This window comes from Musa acuminata, chromosome BXJ1-4, assembly GCF_036884655.1.
Source record: "Musa acuminata AAA Group cultivar baxijiao chromosome BXJ1-4, Cavendish_Baxijiao_AAA, whole genome shotgun sequence".
Classification (NCBI taxonomy): Eukaryota; Viridiplantae; Streptophyta; class Magnoliopsida; order Zingiberales; family Musaceae; genus Musa; species Musa acuminata.
In genome coordinates, this window is record NC_088330.1 from 38,668,859 (window position 1) to 38,689,480 (window position 20,622).

Below are 20,622 nucleotides of genomic sequence, written 5' to 3' on the forward strand. Positions count from 1 at the left end.
CCTAAAACCATCACCATTTTGTTTCTTTAGTCTGTGGCCAAGGAAAGGATGGTGGTCCTCAAAGATAAACATGACATTCCGGATGATGCTTCGACCCTCTCCACACCTTCCTCAAACCTTTTAATCATTGCCAACGTTTATTTTGTGTAAGCCAAACACATTGGTCATACAGAGTAATGTAAGTAATTTACAGAACAAATAACTGATACTTCCTCCACAGTAAATAAAAGAAGCAGTGCTTGTTTCTTGACCTTGAAAGAACCATACCCATGCTCGAGCATTTGAGATATAAAGGTCATCAGGCACCATGGATTTAGGAGATCATGGACTAAGCTTAAGCTGTAAGGATCATGATGCACCATGGATAAAGAAAGGAAGAAGGAGGCCACTGATTCCAACGATCATTGAGATGATAAGACTGCTGAATGGCCAACCAAGGTTGCAGAAATGAGCCAAACATTTCTCCTTTAACAATATGATCAATGTGAGGCTGCTAAGAAGGCACTTTTGTGTCTTGCAAGTGGGTCAATGGACAAAATTAAAATAGCTGACCTGCTAGTGCGAGACTATGTAATTACTAATTAGCAAGTGTGTGATCATGCACTCAACAAAGAATCATTGATGTATTTATTAGTGAGGGTGTTTGAGATGACAAGTAGGTAGACTGGCCTAGGAGGGACCTTCATGGTTGTTCATCTTAGAGAGAGAGAGAGAGAGAGAGAGAGAGCTTTTTGTGGCACTATACCTAAAACACCAAACTTGTATGACTAACAACCATGAATCACCTAAGAGTGCATTGCTGAAGCATCCTGCTGTTCGACCTCTAGGAAAAGAAAGACACCTAAAGTACTTGTTGAAACAGCATCTGAGCCTCTCCTAAAAGAGTTCTTTAAATTTTCTTCCACTCATGCCAATCAATCAGCAAGAGGATCATCTTTGACCGGCTCGAACCACATCAACTAATACTAGATATAATTTCTGTATTTAAACCTATTTTGTTCATCCAAAATTTTAACCTACAGCTTTTCCACTGCAGAGACAATATCAGAAAACATTTAAACATTATTGTACGTTTATAATCTTTCTACTACGAAGGATGGTGAACCGGAAGAACACGAGGAAACTCGTGATTCTGAAACTTTTTATTTCACGGATAGAAGGGAAGCTTCCTGCGCCCTCATTCCCAATGACACATGGATTCTTGCAAGATTATAAGAAAGCAGAATACCTGAAAGAGTCGGAGAAATCATCCATCACTGAAAAATCGAATTGGATTCTTCAAATCATTATCTTTTTCTTGGATTAGAGGACTTGAATCCGAAGAAGCTTAGAAGGCGAAAACGATGGGATCGACTTCGTAACGAGATGAGAAGTTGGAGGTTGAACAGTAGGTTTTGGCATACGATTCAAGTTTAACAAAAGCAAGTAAAAGGGCATTTTTGTAAATTAGAACCCCCCACCCCCCCCCCCCCCCCCGCGCAGCGCAAACTGAATCGACTCGACGCAACCAATTCATTCAAGCCAAATTGAAATTTTGGATACGGAGTAGCAAATAGGAGTTTACTGTTTAGAGCCTATTCTTAGTATTCACAATCCCTTAAAAAAATAATAAAATAATACTTTATTATTCATAACTCCCTCTAATTTTATTTTTGTCCTCTTTTTAATTTTTATTATTCATAACTCCCTCTTTTTTATTTTTTTTATTTTTCCTTTAATTTTTTATTTTCATTACTGTTTAGAGCCTGTGTACACTATTGTCATATTCAAGGTTCTTAATATGAGTTTGTAAATAACTATATATATATATATAATTAATAAAATGTTGGAGGGATATATATGTGATTTTGAAACTTTGAAAGGTAAAAATATGTAAAAAAAACTCCATTAGAAGAAAAACAGTGTTAGAAAATCCTCCCTGATTTGAACTTCCTGCAAATGACAACATGGAAAAATATGATGTGGCTTGTGATAGATATCCCAACATGCTGCAAGCTTCAGTTGCTATGACTGTAGTGAAAGAAACATGACATGTTTAGAAACTAAACTCTTCTTCACACCTCAAGTATCAAATACATAGTCGAACAACTCAGCATGACTATGACAATATAATCAACAATTAGAAATACAGGAGGGCATACACAACATAAGAACAATGTAATAAAAGATGCCTCAAAGCAGCAAACTGCTCTTAGATTCTTGTAGAGTAGATCAAAAAAGAGTCCTCTCTTTTTGGATGGGCTATAGGTTAGAAATGTTTTACTGAAATTATATGAGAACAGTCCTGTGAGAAACAGTACAGTTGAATTGTAGGAGCTATAAACCAAATGAAATTTTGCTGATGATGGTTATTCACTGATTACACTGATGACTTTTCCTTTCGGCGTATGTATAAGTAACCAAGAAACGATTACCGCGAAAGACTCAAGATATACAAAATATTCATGTACTCTGACCCACCTTATTCAAGATCAAGCAAATTAAGTGTAACAGATACAACACAGTGCTGTGAAGGCTTACAAGCATATCAGCTTCTGAACTATCCGAGACTCGATAACTTACAGAAGCCATTAATTGAAATAATTTATGCTAGAGCTGAATTAAACAACAGTAGGCTCTTCTTGCTGGCCCAACTTTTTCTTTACCATATCATACACCCCATCCACCTTTACCGGGTCAACCTTGAATAAACCATGGGCATCCGATTTGTTAGCAATGTTGCCCTTGTATATTTCTTGCACCAGCGTCTCCTGCATTTTGAGATAATGACTGGGCAGCAATGTATTTTGACAGCAAAATTCTTGCTCCTGATAACATGAAAATGAAGCTGTTATCTAAACACCATATAAAGACAAGTTGTAAACATGTTTTTCAGAAGTCCCAAACCAACAATTTATACTTAATTCTAACATATGGCTTAAATAAAGAAATCTCTGAAGGACTCACTGGTCTAGGTGTTAGACAAGATGTTAATTGTCCTATTACAAGATCTCAGAACAAAAATATCCTTAGAAGCTATCTGCATTAAGTAATTGGAAGGGCTCGCTACTTTATAATTCCAAGCATGATATTTACAAGCAGCTTAGGTTTCAAGAAAGATGTTATTTCACCTGATCTATATCAAACTACAAGATTGTGTATACATGACCAACAAACTGAACAAAGAAAGTGTTAACAGGAACAGGAAAGTTGGTCTTACAGTTTCACTGAGTAATTCTGTACCAGGGAGTCCAGTGATATCCCATTCATCAAATGATCTTGCAGAAATCTGTCCTGTAGCTGTTGAAAGTGAGTCCTTACCACCAGAATCTAGCCCAGTGACGCCTTTTATTTTGTAGTTATCGATAGTGTTCCTCAGGCTTCCATCATTTTCCCCTTTTTCTTTGTTCAAAGGCCGATTTGCTTTTTGCACTAGTTTGCTACCACTAAGAACCTGAGTGTTCTCTTTGGAATTTTGTGTGCTTGCCTCTAGTTCCCTTTTCTGCTTCTGTTCTGTGTATGCTTTTGCCTCTGCCAGTGTGCGGCACCCAGCAGCTTGACATTCCTGGCAGTTAAATCTAGGCCAGCTAAAAACTAAAATCATATAATTGACGTAACGTATTCATAACAAACATCAGTAGTGCAAAGAAGTTCTACTTGCTATCTTAAGTAATGATCGGTTTAGGGTGGGTTGGTGCTCTTATTTTCCATAAAACCAAGGTGGCATTAGAAAAGAAGTTACACTTAACTGTAGATGAGAAACTAGGAGCTGTATGGATTTCACTTAATTGTGTGAAAAATTTCAGGATAGAAGTTACACATTTTGCAGTGAAAAGATAAAAAAGAAAAAGGTAGAAGTAAAACCATGGGGCAGGAAAGAAATCTTCCTTTATTTTCTTTTTCTTTTTTTTTGTCATGAGGACCATTTGACTTCTTTCAATCAGGAAGGATCATTTGCCAATTTACAAAAGCTAGCAAGACAAGAATGATTAACAAAAAGCAATTGACAGTTACATAAACACAGAAAAATAATGCACCTGTAGCTCTTGAATTCTTCTTCGAATTTTCCGCTCCTCAATGACACTCTTAACTAAGTCCTCATGCTCTTCTTGAGATAGAAAGCGCAGAAAGACCTTGAAATGGTTATATATTTCCCTGTCTTCGTTTGAGAGCTCCTTTTCTAATGGATTTGGATAAAGTAAATTTCTTTCTAGTATAAAATCCTTTCTTCGCTTCCTTTCATCAAGTCTATCAGAATGATTATAGCACAATGATCACTCTTTGAAAGTGGTCAACAAATAGAATGATATTTTTCTCTTAAGCATAGAAGAATGTCATACAAAAGTCATTTGAAAAGCAACAGCTTTATGTTCTGTAGACATCCGACACAATGATAAAATACTACCAAATGTCTTCTGTTATCAAATATGCATAATGTTGCACTATTAGTCAGGATATTTGGATACCCATTGCAAATGTTCACTTTATTAAATAAACAAGGACTCAAAATTGTTGTCTGTGAAATACTAAAGTAATTCATTCATCTTGCTTCCTATTGCCCTTACATTTGTGATCACTGCATATTGAACGCACCATTGTATCTATCATATATCCATTCTTTTCCAAAAACCATCATAAAATAATTCGAAGAACACCATCACAAACTTTTCATATTAAAATAAAGAATCAGAGAAGTCAAGTTTTCAGTAAGCATAAAACTATATTGGTAGTCCTCATTATGGTTTCAAATACCAGCCGAACTGGTATATACTGATTACTGTTTACTAGCCTAAGCAAGGACCAATGTAGGACCATATACTTGGCATTATTTTTTATTCATTTCTCTCCCTAGCTTTTTTTAGATGACTCATAAACAGTCAGTGCAGTTGCATGCAATCTTTTTTGTTTTATAAAATTACCAAAATTTTATTCCACCATTAATCAGATTCTCCATTTTTGAATTTTGTTAAATAAATTCCAAGCACTGTCATGTATCCTTGATCTAAAGAGAATCTGTATAATCTATAATGAATCATATACAGCAGTAAATTCATCATTAGACACAAACCTTGACAAATATATACGAAGCACCCGCAGCTTCAGTTCACGCTCGGTTTCTGAGTCATTTTCCTTAAACTCCATATCAGCCAATGACTGCTCTGCATCATTGTCATATTCAGGATCAAATTCTTGTCTCTTGGGATTATAGCCACTCTCAGTTATAGAAGGTCCTTCATCTCCTGAACATTTAGGCTTTTTTACACCAATGGTCCTATCCGCATAAGAATCTGCCAATTAATTTTGAATTAGGATATGCTTTTTAGCGTTCAAGAAACATAAGCACCTGAACATTAGATGCTTTAAGAAATAATGATCCACAAACTTTGTACCTAAAAGCATGTGTACTACTACTTGATCAAGCAACAAGCATCTTGTGACAATACTTAGCTTCAAGTTTCAGAACCTTAAAAATCATGTTTTACATTTTTATCCAAACAATTTCAAGCAGATAATCAGCAAAAAATTCCAGGGGCTAAAGTCCAGAGATATGCACCAATTTTTAACAAAGATCAATTTAAGCTGAGGGCATTTAATGTATATATGCAAAATAAACTTCAGTTTTAGATGGAAGTCAAAATGAGAATTCAAAAAGAAACATGTATGCTCTGCTAATGTACAACCTTCTACTTTAGGTCCATCAGAATTATCCTTGAGTTGTCCCACATTTGAAGCCGTCTTACTTGCACCTGCAAGAAAATTCAAACAATTCCATGTAAATGTTACAACTTACAACTAATAGAAATAAATTTGGATGCAAAACATTTTAGTATTTTGTCCATGTTTAGCTCCTTCAGCAACTAAGAACCAAGAGCATAACAACATCTAGAGAAAAGTAACTTAAAATTACCTGCAGCTAGGTTTGAGGGTGCTCGATTTGTTGAACCTTCATCTAAATCTTCAACCCTATCATGTACACACACACACACAAGCGCAGAGAGAGAGAGAGAGAGAGAGAGAGAGGTTTCAGAAAGATCTTGAGAGAGGACAAAAGAAAAGGCTTATATCGGAACACATACTTGACCCTTGCAGGTGAGAATGGAGACTCTTCCTTTAGTGTGACATCACCAAGCAGTGAAGTACCTGTAATATTAAACAGTAAAGGCACAAGATTAGACTTAGCACACATTGGCATCCAACAGATAGTGGCAAGCACATTAACTCAAGATTGATGGCTTGATGAAAAATGGTCTAAAAAAATTCCAGAACTGTGACCTTTATGACAATGAAGAGTAGTTAAAAGTTAAAACGACAACCTCAAACTTTTAGATGACATTAAAAAGCTTTGTGGTAGAGCACTTCATTAAGAGAAATGGTTTCAACAACCAAACAGGTATAACATCCTAAAGAGGCAAAAACCATTATCAAGGAACCAAAACCAGGCAGCATGGATTATCACGTTAATGCTTGCCATGAAGATGCTAAAAGAAACTGGTGCCCGTATCTGTCAAGGCTTACTGCCAAATTTGCGATTCCATAGGTAATTGATGAGGAATAACTAAACCAACTCCAGCAAAATACACAACCACTAATTGTGCTGCCTTCTACAAAAGCTAATTAAGACATAATGTAGCTAAGTTTTAGTCCAGGTTAGATTTAGGATTGCTTTGGGCTTGAATACAATGTTGTTTTAATAATATTAATGTAGAGTCAACCTTTTCCGCTTCTTGTAGTTTCCCTTATCTTTTGACCTAATATCATGTTTCTTTGTTATTGAACAAAGACAAGTGCTATAAACAGAGCCAGGACACTAATCGGGGAAGGGATCATTTTAGGTGCTAATCATAATTAAAATGTTAAATTATACAGAGTTAAAAACTAAAAGCAATAAATTTAAAACAAATCTCATGAAGCAAATTTCAAGTAAACAATAAATGATAAATGTAAGAGATGAATTATTATAATAAAAGGAGGGGAATATAGCAAAGAAAATTTCAGGGGCTTAAGACCACTTGAGCTTCCTGAAGTAATCCGAATGGTTCAAGTTAATGATTTCTCAGGTTTACATAAATCTTAATTGATTAATAACATGTTTACCCTCAAGAGAAAATGAAAACTGATACTGCTGCACAAACTTTAAGATGCAGAAACATTTATTACATTGATACATGTTTACATTTACTAAATTATTGCATAAGAAACAGGATGTGTCTTTTTTTTTTGGACATTTGAAAGTCTGGCAGTTGACTAATGTGGAAGCATAGCAACATAATACTCTTTCCATTCCATAAACCCGAATGTTAGCTAGATCAAATAAGGGTAACTTAGGAGTTTAAATATGGAGCTTTGATTGGTTTTGCAATTTGACTAAGATTATAATTTGTTTTGACAACTAGATGACTTCAAGTAAGAACAGGATTATGTTTTTGAATTTCGTAATGCCCATTCACATGTGTAAATTCTCCAATGATTCCCTCCACTCTGGCCGATCAATGCTTCTTAGTAGCATCCATCATGGGGTGTATTGCAGATGAAGAGGTAGTGTCATCACCAAAAGGGGAGATAGGTAGGGGAGCATCCATCATGGAGTGTATTGCAGATGAAGAGGTAATGTCATAACCAAAAGGGGAGGTAGGCAGGGGCCGTCCCAATTTTCTGATACCCTTATTATATTTTTCTGATTATCAAATATTGTCTTTTTTCATGGTTTTTAAGTAATTAATTGATGCTAGATGATAGCACTAAATTAATTCATTACTGTAGTAGAGTTTATAACAATCACCTGTCTTTTCTCTTGTTGACCTTCAAGTCCAAGTAAGAAATATTTAATCTTTCTGCTTACAAAATTTACATTTTTTAAAATTTTGTTTAGCCTTTGAATCATTCCATGCCTTTTCTCATCACGATCCTCTGAATCTGACCATCTTTTTGAGAATATATATTTGAAATTTTGAACCCTTCACTTTTTATAACATAAGTGCTCCTTTCATATGTTTTGGTTTCCATAACATATATTATGGTTTCCATGAACTAATCTACAAATTTCTGATCACCTGATTGTAATTTCCAGGGACTAAATTGTAAATTGATTATATCTTATGACTTTAAATCCAATTTAGATGATCTTGGATTCTTTTTGAAATATCAAACCTTCCAAGTTGTGACATGATAAAATTCTAACATGATGTGCCTATCTAATTCGTATTTCTTTTGATAGCTATCCCTCGCATAATAAATATATACATATATGTATATATTAATTGCATATTATCTTTTAATGCATATTGTAGTTTCTTTGGATATTGTTATAGGAATCTTTTGATAAACAAGTTTGATGTATTAGAATGTGAAGTGATGTAGAATGACATCTGCAAGACGTGACATGTACGCATATGAATGGATATGTTTCTCTCGATTATTATATTAAGTGATTCCCAAAATAGGCCAATGGAACATCAGACATGACCACAAACGGTTCTACATGTCTGTAAAGAAGACATGTTTTGACATTGACAAGTAAAGTAATACTCCGTTCTAATTTTGTTTGAAGGTGTGATATCAAGTAATCTCTCCTGTCTATATGAGGGTCGTTTCACCCGAATAAAATTCAGGGTCTCATCCCTAGCCAGGCCAACCACTGATAGGTGTCACTTTGCATGATAATAATGCAATGTTTCTTATCATGCATAATTATTTTTGAATCAACTTCATGTTGATCTCTTATTTCAGTCAGTGCTCTTATCATGCATAATGATGATAACATCATTAATGTTGTAATTTAATTGCATGTCACATTATAAGATTTGTTGGCTTCCGTTGCTTATGTTTAGATAACTTTATTGAGCTGAAAATGTTCCTAACTGAACAACAAGATCTGAATTTCTAGTGAACTTATGGTGCAAAAACCCCTAACATCTACACTTGATTGTGCACCTCAGTTAAAGAACGGGAAAAAGCATGTTTAAGATAACTAATTTGTTCAGAGAAATAAAAACCGACCTTTCTTGCCCTCAACTTGTACCTTAGCCATCGCAAGAAGTTCCTTTCTATTCTTACCATTGACACGAGACATGTCCTGAGTGTGATTCAGCAACCAACAGAACATGAGAGTTTTGACATTGTAAAATGAGTATCAACAAACATGAAAATGAAATGAAAAAAGATATTGGGGACACCGCAGTACTGGAAGAGGATAGCAAGGTGAGTTCAAGTACGATGAGGTATAATGATCAATGCACAGAGCCTTGCTCTTGGTACCAACATGCTCCGCAACTTCTGCCCAGTTCCCCAGGCTGTACATCTCAATCCCCTAAAGGTAACCCAAAAAATTATAGATCAAATTGAGTAAGGCTAAGAGTCCAAAGCATTTAGGTAGACAAAAGATGGATGGTACCTCCAAAAGTAATATTTCCTCGTCCGCATTCCAATCTGGACAAATAAGAGGGAAAGACAAGTTGTCCTGATGAAAAAAATTGACATTTGATTAGCATCTATCAGAGTAGATAAATCCATCTCTGCAGAGACATCAAAATAAAACAGGTCTGACAAAATTAGTGGAAGAATTTATTTAAACAGTTAATTATATATTAGCATTAAAAAAAAGAAGTCAGGGTGATGAAATCTTCTTAAGTCTTGTTTGATATCTGGATTTTTTTATTTTTTCAGATAGAAATGTCATATAGACTTCTCATTGCCATTTTTATTTTTCTTTTGAGACAAAAAATATACAAAATATATAAATATCAAACAACTTAAAATTCCATCTCACCCCTCTCTTTTCTCTCTCTCTCTCTCTTCTATCTAAAAAGTGAGAGACTGTGTAGTCTCACTCAAAGTCTATAATATTGCATATATACATATAAAAAAGGATAACATTTGACTGTCACACAAATAAGAAATGCAACATTGATAGAATCATACTTGGGTGAGTTGATATTGTTAGTTTTGAGCGATAAAAGAATTTAACTAGTTGTTTTCAGTTGTTCAACCAATATGACAGTTTTGCAAACAGAAGAGAGTTACACAAAAGAATAGATTTAAAACCAATGTGTTTGCTAAAAACAATAATTGTGTATTTGAAAAATTGGCAAAATATGAGGAAGTTATTAACTGAACATCCTTTTGCAAAGATGTAGAACTTGTTGGGATTAATATTTTATAATAATAAATAGAACCATGAACAATACCTTAATCCACACTAAACAAAAGTAACAGGGAAATTAGACCTACAGAGGTCATCAATAACTCATTAAGGAGGTTACATCATATCCTATAGTGGTCAGAAATGGCAATTAGACCTGAGGAAAAAGATTCTTATATCAAAAGAGGTAAGGATGCGAAAACATAAGAACATCTGACTATAAGTATAAACAACATTAAAAAATTATAGAAAATAACAAGGCTCGGTGATCATGATAAATGACAAGTTTAGGAAAAACAAAGTGTATATAATAATGTTTTCTAAAAGAAGAAACAGCTAATGTAATGTGAAATTAGCTCAAATCCAGAACCCTCAATAATAAGAAGGGCTATCTGATGACTTTCTTCCAACTTAAAGATATCACTATTGTAGTTTAACAAGGCCTTATGTTCTAATTATGCTTTTACTCAGACAATGCTTCAACTTATTATTACCTCCTGCATATAAAAATTGACATGGATTTAGCAAAATAATAATTTCATCACTTTTGACAACAGCACATTTTTGGCAAGTTTGAACCATCTATTTAGCCTTAACAGAACTCCAAAATTAATTTCGTATCAGCTTTCTCAGAAGAACAAAGGTCACACTTTTCTGTAGGACTTTTAAGTACCATTTCACTCTTCCTCGTAAAAAGAAACAGACCCACTCAACAGTCTCGAAACCTAAGGTGTATTTTTAATTATTACTGTCTGCCCTCTCACAGTCGATGTTGGTACATACCAAATTGAATATCTGTCAGTTCAAATATAACTTGATGGCAAAATAAAGCCCCACTCGACATAATTAACTCAGCTTCCAGGAAGACCACTTGGTAAAAATTTCATACTAATTTTTTTATAAAAAAAGAGAAGATACATCCAACCTGAAGCCTAAGGAACTTGAAACTTTCCACATTGAAGGAGCAAAAATTGTTATATCATATTAAAGATCATGAACAAGTTAAGGATGAAATAGTAGTGTTTGTACCAACCATAACTCTATATGGATGGTTGCTTTTGTGTGGAGTGACTTCAGCACCAACAGAGAAGCACTCCACACATAGATCAAAGTCAGGACATTTTGTGCACTTGATACGAATCTTCCCTGAAATGTCTTTGTTGCAATAGTTGCAGTGATACAAAGCCTTTTTCCCTTCATTGGCTCCTGGACCTGCCTCAATAAAATTACTCATAAAAGCTGCCATGAGATAGGATGCATAAAAGAAAGGGGTGACACTTGAGATTTATTTTCATGGAGAGTGTGTGGCATTGTTTAATTGGTCCTCTTTTGTTTGAACGGTACTAGTAGATTCTCAGAATGTAGGAAGAAAAAAGTTATCGTTTCCACTAGTCCAGCATCTGACCTACCAGTGTTCACTAAAATTCATGGTACCGATTCCCAAATTTCAAATTTGTACCTGGATATCTAATATGAATAATCCAAATAATAATAGTTCTCACTGAATCTAGTTTAATAACATTTAATTTCTAAAGACAAAGTGCTATTATGACTCCTATAATATAATTAGAGACAAACACAGTTTTCCTCAAAAAAAATCTATGCTGATGTGTTGATGTTCATTCTTCTATCAAGCAGTAATTTTTCATCTTACGTTATCCGCAGTTTCATGCTCATATATAGTAACTCCAAATTCTGCGGTAATATCATCTCAAAGACTCCATAACACCAAAAGTTGGCTCACACAGGAAAAATAACACCAGAACACTACCCTAGTCAGATTAGCAAACAACATCTGATTTTGGAAGTTGGAACAATGATGGTGTAACTCCAAATATAATGGGTATTTACCTTATTGAAAGGAATCATACAGTTCTGTTAAACCATAAAGAAGCTGTACACATGGCATTAGAATCTTAAAAAATAAAAGAAAAATCCATAACAAATATCCAGTATTGATTGTTTGTTTGAGATTGCACAAAATAAAAGTAATTAAAGCATAGTCTGATGGTATATCTTTTTTTGCTATTGATTCTCGGCTTCTTTAGACACATCTTTCTCTAGTTGGACCTCGCTCTCAATCTTGGAACATATGTCTTACCTTTTTGTTGCATTAGTTTCTAAAACATGACCGAACATGTTTTCAGATATACTAACCTCCCTTCCATTGAGCACTCCTTAAAAGTTTTTACACAGTCATTACCACCATAAGCATGAAACCATTGCCAAAGCTCATGGTTTGCTTGGTGAATCCTTCTCCACAGTCCACATTGCCTCCAATGAGTTTGAAAATCCATCATTTGATCTTGCTTATGGGCAAGATGAAACATGGTTAGCATAAAAATGGAATAATGGCTAGTTTAGAAGGATACCTGAAATTATCACATGGATTAAAGAAGGTCCACATTGTATGTTTCAGACTTGATAAGTAACCTTTACCATGTTGTAGCTTGGAGCCCTTTTACCATGAAAATAATATACTTTTCATCAAAAATATCAGCACGGACCATAATAACCAGATTTAGAGGACCAACATTTTTCCTGTCATTTAACATCAGCAACTCAAATTTTCACCAGTCATTTTTCCTAGTCAATTTTAGCATCAACTATGCTTTCTGATTTCCCATGACAGTTTAACATTTGATAATATGCTGCAACCAAATTCCTTTCTTAAATCATTCACTGTCACAATTATTTGATAATTTCATTTTTCTTTAAAAATAGGTCCAACTGTCCATATTTCAGCTTCAACTTTCAGCTAGCAATAATTGGCTTTGTATCTATTAGTCAACTTCCTTTTACCAAGAAAATAAACCTTCGAGTAACTGCAAGCAATTATTGTGTCTTAAAGAAAATTCCACAAGAGTCTGTATACTTAGAGGTACGATTGTGTAAATTGACCCTCCCTAAACCCCACATTTATGGGAGCTTTATGTACTGTGTCACGGACGGTTGTTGCATGCTCATAACACTTTCGTCAACGGATTGTTCGTCGCTTCTGTTTTATTTGCACAGTTGTTTGGCACTGTGTTATGCCTTGTTTTTGTGTGTTTTTGCTGGGTTTTTGTAAGCAGAAGTAGTTTATGAAGCTGTGCAACAATCACTTGCTATACTAGACAAAATTGCCCCAAAATAACCCAATTTTCATGTATTGCGACCTATTTTTTGCAGTCAGTGGTGCAATGCAAAACATCAGCTATCTCAGACTCTTGGAACCACCCGGGTGGCACAGGGCAAGATGGGGCTTTGGGGCATTGTTGGGCTTTGTTTGGATAAACAAGTTTACATGCAAAGTGTGAGTGGGCTTACCTTACACACCAACACCTAGTTGAGCAATCGTTTTTGGACTTACGGTTCTTCTTTTGCCTTCTAAAGTTCTTGTTTTTCATTCCTCTCTTTTTTCTCTTTGTACACCATGTATTTGTTGAATTGCTTATATGCTTCCCCTTTCAACGAGATATTGAGACTTGTTCGCCGCTCGTTTTATGAAATCTAATTAACTTTCTTTTTGCAGTTTCTTCAGGTCCTATACGAGATTGCTCTTAGGCTGACTCTTTGCGAATGGATATCGTAAGAGCACCTCACAACTTAGGTAATTCCAGCTAAGTCTATAACACCTGACTAAAGAAAATTCCACGAGCTAGTTTCTTCTTCATGTAGCTTATATGAACTTTAAGTTCCCAAATGAGAAACACCTCATGTAAATAAAAGGGTAAAAGATTAAGAACACCTTGCATCAATGAAAAACAGGTTTTAAAGACTATTAAAATCTTTTCTTTTTTTTTTGCATTTGAAGGTTGAAATGCATCTCAAAAGAAATACAGTGTCCTGACTAAAAAAAATTGTCACAAAAAACTTTTGTAACTTAATCTAAAACATGCATATAGGAAAAGAACCTGCAGTTATTGTTTCCAGAGCTTCCCCACTTGAAGCAACCCTCCTTCTCTTTGATCTGCAAAATGAAAAGTGTTAATACATTCAACAATAAAAGAGAAAAGATAACATCACATATGGTAATACATATTCATCTACATGCGACATAGATATTCAAGAACACTGAAACAGCCCTTGAAAATGTTCTCTCATGTGGCACAAAGCATACGTGCTAAGCATAACAAGTTCATGTCCATCCTTTTCCTGTTTCAGAGTAACAAAAAATTGAAAGACCAAGAGCTCAATTGTCCTAAATGCCCTGTTATTCCTCTATGCTCTATGCGTTCTTAACAGTAAACAACTTAGGGACTTACTTGACACAACTATTATGCCATTTATTCTCCTCCTCTTTTATCTCTCTGATGAATGTTGTAATGAACTATGATCTAATCCCCAGTTTTTTGTACTCCAGTGCAAGCATATGTTGTTTACATTCTTTAATTTTACACGATTTCCACAAATTCAGATTCTCCCAACATGTCTATCAGCATGAGTACGCCACCGCTTCTTTTCTAAATCCCTTTCTTCTTTCTTTCTTTTCTTTAAAGATTGATTAGCAAAACAGGGAAACAATTAGATCCCATCAAATTCTTCGAAAAAAGAATAAGGAAAAAAGGAAAAAAGGGAATTCTGTTAAAGAAGACATCAAAGAATTCCCTCCGACGAGTGGCGGATCTCGTGTTACCTCTGATTGGTTTCGTCATCGCCGGAATTGGGCACGGCGCGGGAGCGCCCCATCGCGGCTCGGAGCCGGAGAGGAGGAACCGCACAAAACCCTAATGACGGGTGTGGAGAGGGTTCGTCGTCCGGGTCAGTGGAGGAGAGGAGAGGGATAGGATGTGGAATCTCTCAAGGGAACTTCTTCCTGACTCCTTCCGGCAGCGTACGAGAATCCGAATGGGGCGCAGAATACCATGGTGGCGACGGTGGTCGGCCCGAGAGGCGTCCGGCCCGGTCGAGCAGCGAGCGGCGTTAGACTTCCTGGAATGGCACCGGGGCGATCCGACGGTGGAGCGGCTGAAGTCATCAGGTAATGGACGGTGTAAGATCATCCGGCGTTCTTTAGTCGATGGATGGCGAGAAGAAGGAAGCATTTAATTCCTGATTTACTAAACTTAAATTTAAAACGTAATTACGAAAATATTTAAGATTATATATATATATATATATATATATATATATATATATATATATATATATATCGAAACCATGGTCAAGGCTAATGTTCACAACATTACATAGGCTATTATTATTTTTATGAAAAATAATAAATATATAAAATAATAAATATTTGAAATATTTAAAAAATAATAAAATAAAAATTTTAATGAAGGAAAGATTTAAAAATAATAAAATATTTTTTTAAAAAAAATATAAATATAATTTTAATGGGCAAAATGTTGAGGGTAAATAAGTCATTTAAATCAAGCTTAGGGAAGGACAAAGTCTCTCAGAAACCCTCCCGCAAGCCCTCGTCGTTCTTTCCTTTCTCCTCTTCCTGGCCGCCCCTTCACTCGTCTCTGCTGCCCTGCCCCGACGAAGTGTTCACTTTCCTCGCACCGACGAGGCATACCCTCCGCTCTCTCACCCTTTGGTTCCTCGCTGCTCAGCCATCTGCCGCTCCGACGTATTCGCGACAACGTGTTGCTCCACCGCTGCCTCGAAGCGGCCACTGTGGTTTGGTTTCCTCTTTGCGACGGTTGGGGTGGAGACCTGCCGCATACTGCTCGTCGCCACTTTCCCGACTTCGGATCTCCCTCAGCCACCGCCAAGCATTGGTCGGCTCTGCCACTGTTATAGGTAACCAGTTTGCAATCACCTGTGTAATAGTAGTCGAGTAAGCTCGTTATACAAGAGTAAACAGCAAGTACAGACAGTAACCTACATTCTTAATATTTCTCCAATCGACTAATTTCATTTAAATGCGACATGGAAAGAAAGCATAAAATCTTGTGTAAATTGTTTATATCTTAGTTATTTTCGATTCCTGCCACAGTTCTTTATCTGATCTATACAAAGTTGATTTGATCTTTTAGATTAGTTTAACTCTGGAATTTACTTTATTTGCGAGAGTAGTGATAGAGAATTCTATACATTGTAGTTTCTCGTTATTCTTTTTATATGATTAATGCTTTCACACTTTTTCTTCTAATTATTCTTTGTAGGGGAAGAGAATGGTGGGGCTGTCGGAGGGAGAGAAGCGCTTCATACGGGGCGGGATTGCACAGGATCTCCGCACCGATGGCCGCCAAAGACTCCACTACCGGCCCATATCTGTTGAAACAGGGGTCATTCCTCAGGTGAAAAGTTGCTGTTTTGTTTGAATAAGTATCATTTTTTATTCCTTTTGTTCCTTCCGTTTAGTAAGGAATATTTTAATCTCATATTTAATGTCAAATTCTGCAGGCAAATGGTTCTGCTCGAGTTAGATTGGGTGCAACCGATGTGATTGTAAGCATCAAGGTGCATTATCTGCTTATCCCATAGTTAACTTTAAAGTACTGTGTTAAGAGTAGGAGCCTGAAGTTTGTTTTCTCCCTTTCCTAGATCAAAATCTCAGAACTAATAGGTTAAGATTTCTTGAGATAATCAATCATGGCATCCTATTCTTATAGTAGGTTATCTTTTGTGAATTTGTGCACTACTTGTGCATCTATTTTTCTCTCTTGGTTGATGCAGGCAGAATTAGGGAAGCCACACCCTCTTCAACCCGACAAAGGGAAAGTTGCCATTTTCATTGACTGCAGCCCAACAGCAGCACCCATGTTTGAGGTTTGTAGGTTTTTTTTATATAATGTCAAATATGTTCTTTTGTGCAAATTACCTCCTAGAAAATGTATGTCTGTGACAAGAAAACTACTTACAAAATAACTGGCAAAATAGAATGCAGTTTTGCATTAGGCTTTTAGTACAATTACATGACATGTTTCGCAAGACACCAAAATGATAATGGATGCATACCAAATGAGATAGATGGAAGCTCTTAATGAAGTAAGTGCAGTCATTTGGGGAAAAAAAGAAGAGAGAAGCTATATACCGAGTGTAGGTTCGAAGGAGAGAATTTTGTCAGAGAAAAGCAGCGAATGATTAGATGACTTAATGGAAACTTGATAAATAAATTGAATATGTTTGGACAGACGGATAATGTTTATATTTGAACACTTGTGTGCCCTAAACTCATAACAAAAAATAGAGCAACTTTTAAAGTTTATATTTGAAACTAACAGATGATCAAGTGTCTGTCTATACTTGCATTAAGCTGCACTAAATGGAAGACATTGAATTCATCTAAATTTTAAAACATTAAGTTTTCCTTATACGAGAAGTAAATGTAGCCATTTGGAACAAATATAAGATTTCAACTCCTGAGTTGAAAATTTATTATTGTCATAAATTTATTTGTGTTAGAAGCTCTGATGTCAACCTGTTTATTGAAAATATTCAGGGAAGGGGAGGTGAAGAACTGTCTACAGAGCTCTCATTTGCTCTCCAGAGATGCCTACTAGGTGGAAGGAGTGGAGCAGGTATTCATACTCTAAAAATGTTGAATATTGATTATCATAACTTGATTCCCAACTTTTCAGAACCTCTCTCATTAGCTATTAAAATCCCCACAATCAAGTGCATTCAAGATACACTAGAAAACTTTTATGAAAAATGAGAAGATCATGTCGTTGGCTTTCTTTTTGCTGCTGATGTTTCGGAAGTGTATGTCAGGGGCTGGAATTGACCTCTCATCACTAGTCATTGTTGAGGGCAAGGTATGCTGGGATTTGTACATTGATGGACTTGTTGTGAGTTCAGATGGAAACCTACTTGATGCATTGGCTGCTGCTATCAAGGTAATTGTTCTTGGTAGAAGAAAAGTCAGCACCATGTATCTTTCTGTGACTACTAACATTTTGTTTGTGCTAACAAATTAATTTGTTATCTAATCTCAAGAGATAGGAGTTTTCTGATTGCATGACAAAGTCATACATTGTGCTGATTTTCTTATGTGACTAATTGGGAAGCATAAATATATTTCTGTGGCTTCTAGGATTTTGTTTATGCCTACTTGTAGTCATTGCTTTCTCTGAAGACTCAGTCTATTAACTTACTACTCTCTGAGCATTATTCTATCCTTTCCTATTTTCTCAATAGTGCATTAAAAGAGTGACAGAACTCTTTAATAGACTTGTACTCTTACTGAAGAAAAGGATTTTTTCAAGAGGCTGAAGATAAACTCCTGCTGATCTCAAGCAAAGCATTCATTTTATGTATACACTTCAATTTATTATACATGAAATGCTTTATCTCCAATATCTTTTTAAGACCAAAGTTCGTTTTGAAGTGTTAAGGAAGTTGATTTTGTGCATTTCGTATTAGTTATCTCTCAACTTTTTAAAGAATACAGTAACTAACTGTTTTGTTAAAAAAACCTAACTATTTTGTCATTACATGTTTTGTTGGTTTTAAATGACAAGAATCTCAGTAGTTAATTACTTCAATTCTTACAAGTTCATGTTGCTAACCATTCTAATTTAGTTTGAGCTCAGAAATCAGGAATCTACTAGTCTCAACAACATACAAAATTTTGCATAAAAGAGAGTAGTAATGAGTTTAGAATGGAATGATCTCACAATCACAAAGTGGCTTTAAACTGTATATTCATTAAATGATTTCCGGCTGACTTTATGTGCTTCACCTCGTTGTGAACTCTGTTTATTGTTATCTTAAGCTACGGATCATTGTTGCCCACTAAATGAGTATGAAAGATGATATTTAATTTTGGTGGTGATGATCCAATACGTAAAATTACGAACCCCACTTTACAAGGCTTCTGCTAATACAAGGTCTACGGAGAATCAACTTGAATGGCCTTACCTTTATAAGCAGAGGGACTGTTTCTGTGGTTCGAATTTTAGTGACCCAAGTTGCAAAGAAACAATCTTTTGATTATGCCAAAGCTTGCTGTCTAATTAACAATGAACTAAATAAGATCCTTTGATCTAAACTATAAAATGGTGCAAAGTTATTGATGTCTTCTCGAAAGTTTCATGGAGCAGCAATTCTCAGTGTATACTTTCTTGCCAGGTAGCTTTGAGCAATACAGGCATTCCAAAGGTCACCGTCAATCTTGGAGCTTCACCTAATGACCAACCAGACGTCGACGTCAGTGATGAAGAGTTCTTGCAGTTTGACACTAGTGGAGTACCCGTCATAGTGACTTTAACTAAGGTAAGAGAAATTGTTGCTATGGTTACCACTCTAGTGCACTGATTTCGTCTTTCATTTTTACAATTAAGAAAACAACATCCTTGTTGCCTGGATCCACATGTATGGACTTAAATAACCTGGCTACCAACCGTCAAACATGCAACAAATTGCTTGCAAGCTACTATGTCAAAACTAGTGGTTCATGTTGCATTGGTCATATATATAACAGTCAATGTTTTGTCAGGTCAGCAGGCACTACATTGTAGATGCAACCTCGGAAGAGGAGTCTCAAATGAGCTCTGCGGTGTCTATTTCCGTGAATCGGCATGGCCACATCTGTGGGTTGACGAAACGAGGGGGTGCAGGCTTAGACCCCAGTGTTATTCTTGACATGATATCGGTAGCAAAGCATGTCGGGGAGCAGCTGATGTCGTTACTGGATTCAGAGATTGCTGCTGCAGAAGCATCCGCTGAGGACCAGTAATTTGCTTTCTCCTCCCAACAGAAGAGAGCCTAACAAATGTTTGGTCACTTTCCTTCTGGCAGATCAATTTTCTGAGTGTCAGTGGAAATGTTGGGGGCAGATGCAACTTCTGTCATGTTATCAAAGCTATTTACTCCTTAAGATTCCTGCCCCGACTCTCGTAACCTTGCTGCAAAATGGTTCCTAATTTGAGACCGTAAGCTGTTGCCATCCCCATCAAGTGATGTTGTGTGGAGATTTTGCTTGAATACCATTTTTAACTAGAAGCAAGAAGAATCGCTTTGATAACTCTCATATGGTGTTTGCTTCGAAATAACTGTACATATCTTTGGAAATTGTGTATGAAATCAGTGATGTGATGTCAGGACAACACAACAGCAATGAAATATGAATGTGGATGAAATCAAACGTTGACTCGAAATAAATAAATAGAGACATGCATAAATAATTAGATATTTCACGTAATCATGAGGTGAGGTGGGAGGCTCAGCCAATGGTTACAATGGCCAACCTGGCTCTTCTTCGGTGGGCCCACTTCGGTGCCATTTTGTGCTTAACCTTGTCAAGATACATCATAAGCTCTCACTCACTCACCATCCCCTCCTCCCCCCTTCTCATCCTTTCATCTCACAATCCATCTCGTCTGTGTGAGGCTGTACTCAAGCCAGCAATTGCAGCCTCACAAGTGCAGCAGCCGCTGCTACTCTCTCTCTCTCCCCCCCCTTGCAACGACCCGGGAGTGACCAAACGCATAACGTCGGATGCTCATTGGTCGATCGCAGGTGGGCCCCACTGGACCCACCGTGGCGAGTTAACTTCGGACTTGTGTTTTCGCTGGTTGGCCACTCGGTCGAGACATGGGATGGAGCATCCAGTCGAGATCCAAAGA

At 36.2% G+C, this 20,622-nt stretch overlaps 2 protein-coding genes across 4 annotated transcripts; one reads left to right on the forward strand and one right to left on the reverse strand.

Moving 5' to 3' along the window:
• Window positions 1–2,432: 2,432 nt before the first annotated feature.
• LOC135665829 (transcriptional adapter ADA2-like) lies at window positions 2,433–15,083 on the reverse strand. Of its 3 annotated transcripts, XM_065177425.1 has the most exons (13): window positions 14,736–15,083; window positions 14,014–14,069; window positions 11,151–11,329; window positions 9,371–9,436; window positions 9,161–9,286; window positions 8,977–9,052; window positions 6,057–6,120; window positions 5,888–5,943; window positions 5,661–5,726; window positions 5,048–5,267; window positions 4,017–4,227; window positions 3,200–3,544; window positions 2,433–2,807 (listed from the first exon to the last, which is right to left on the reverse strand). In XM_065177425.1, exons 1-13 carry the CDS (start codon window positions 14,786–14,788, stop codon window positions 2,601–2,603), a joined length of 1,725 nt encoding a protein of 574 aa, XP_065033497.1. In that variant the 5' UTR covers window positions 14,789–15,083; the 3' UTR covers window positions 2,433–2,600. The 3 variants fall into 3 exon arrangements, with proteins under 3 accessions (XP_065033497.1, XP_065033499.1, XP_065033498.1); XM_065177427.1 differs by lacking the exons at window positions 14,014–14,069; window positions 14,736–15,083 and adding an exon at window positions 12,275–12,600; XM_065177426.1 differs by lacking the exons at window positions 11,151–11,329; window positions 14,014–14,069; window positions 14,736–15,083 and adding an exon at window positions 10,207–10,271.
• A 422-nt stretch (window positions 15,084–15,505) lies between these two features.
• Window positions 15,506–20,027, forward strand: LOC103982896 (uncharacterized). The gene is made up of 8 exons (XM_009399963.3): window positions 15,506–15,850; window positions 16,216–16,350; window positions 16,457–16,513; window positions 16,730–16,822; window positions 17,496–17,574; window positions 17,768–17,892; window positions 19,127–19,270; window positions 19,494–20,027. The coding sequence occupies exons 2-8, from the start codon at window positions 16,225–16,227 to the stop codon at window positions 19,731–19,733; spliced, it is 864 nt and encodes a 287-aa protein (XP_009398238.2). The 5' UTR covers window positions 15,506–15,850; window positions 16,216–16,224; the 3' UTR covers window positions 19,734–20,027.
• Window positions 20,028–20,622: the final 595 nt, after the last annotated feature.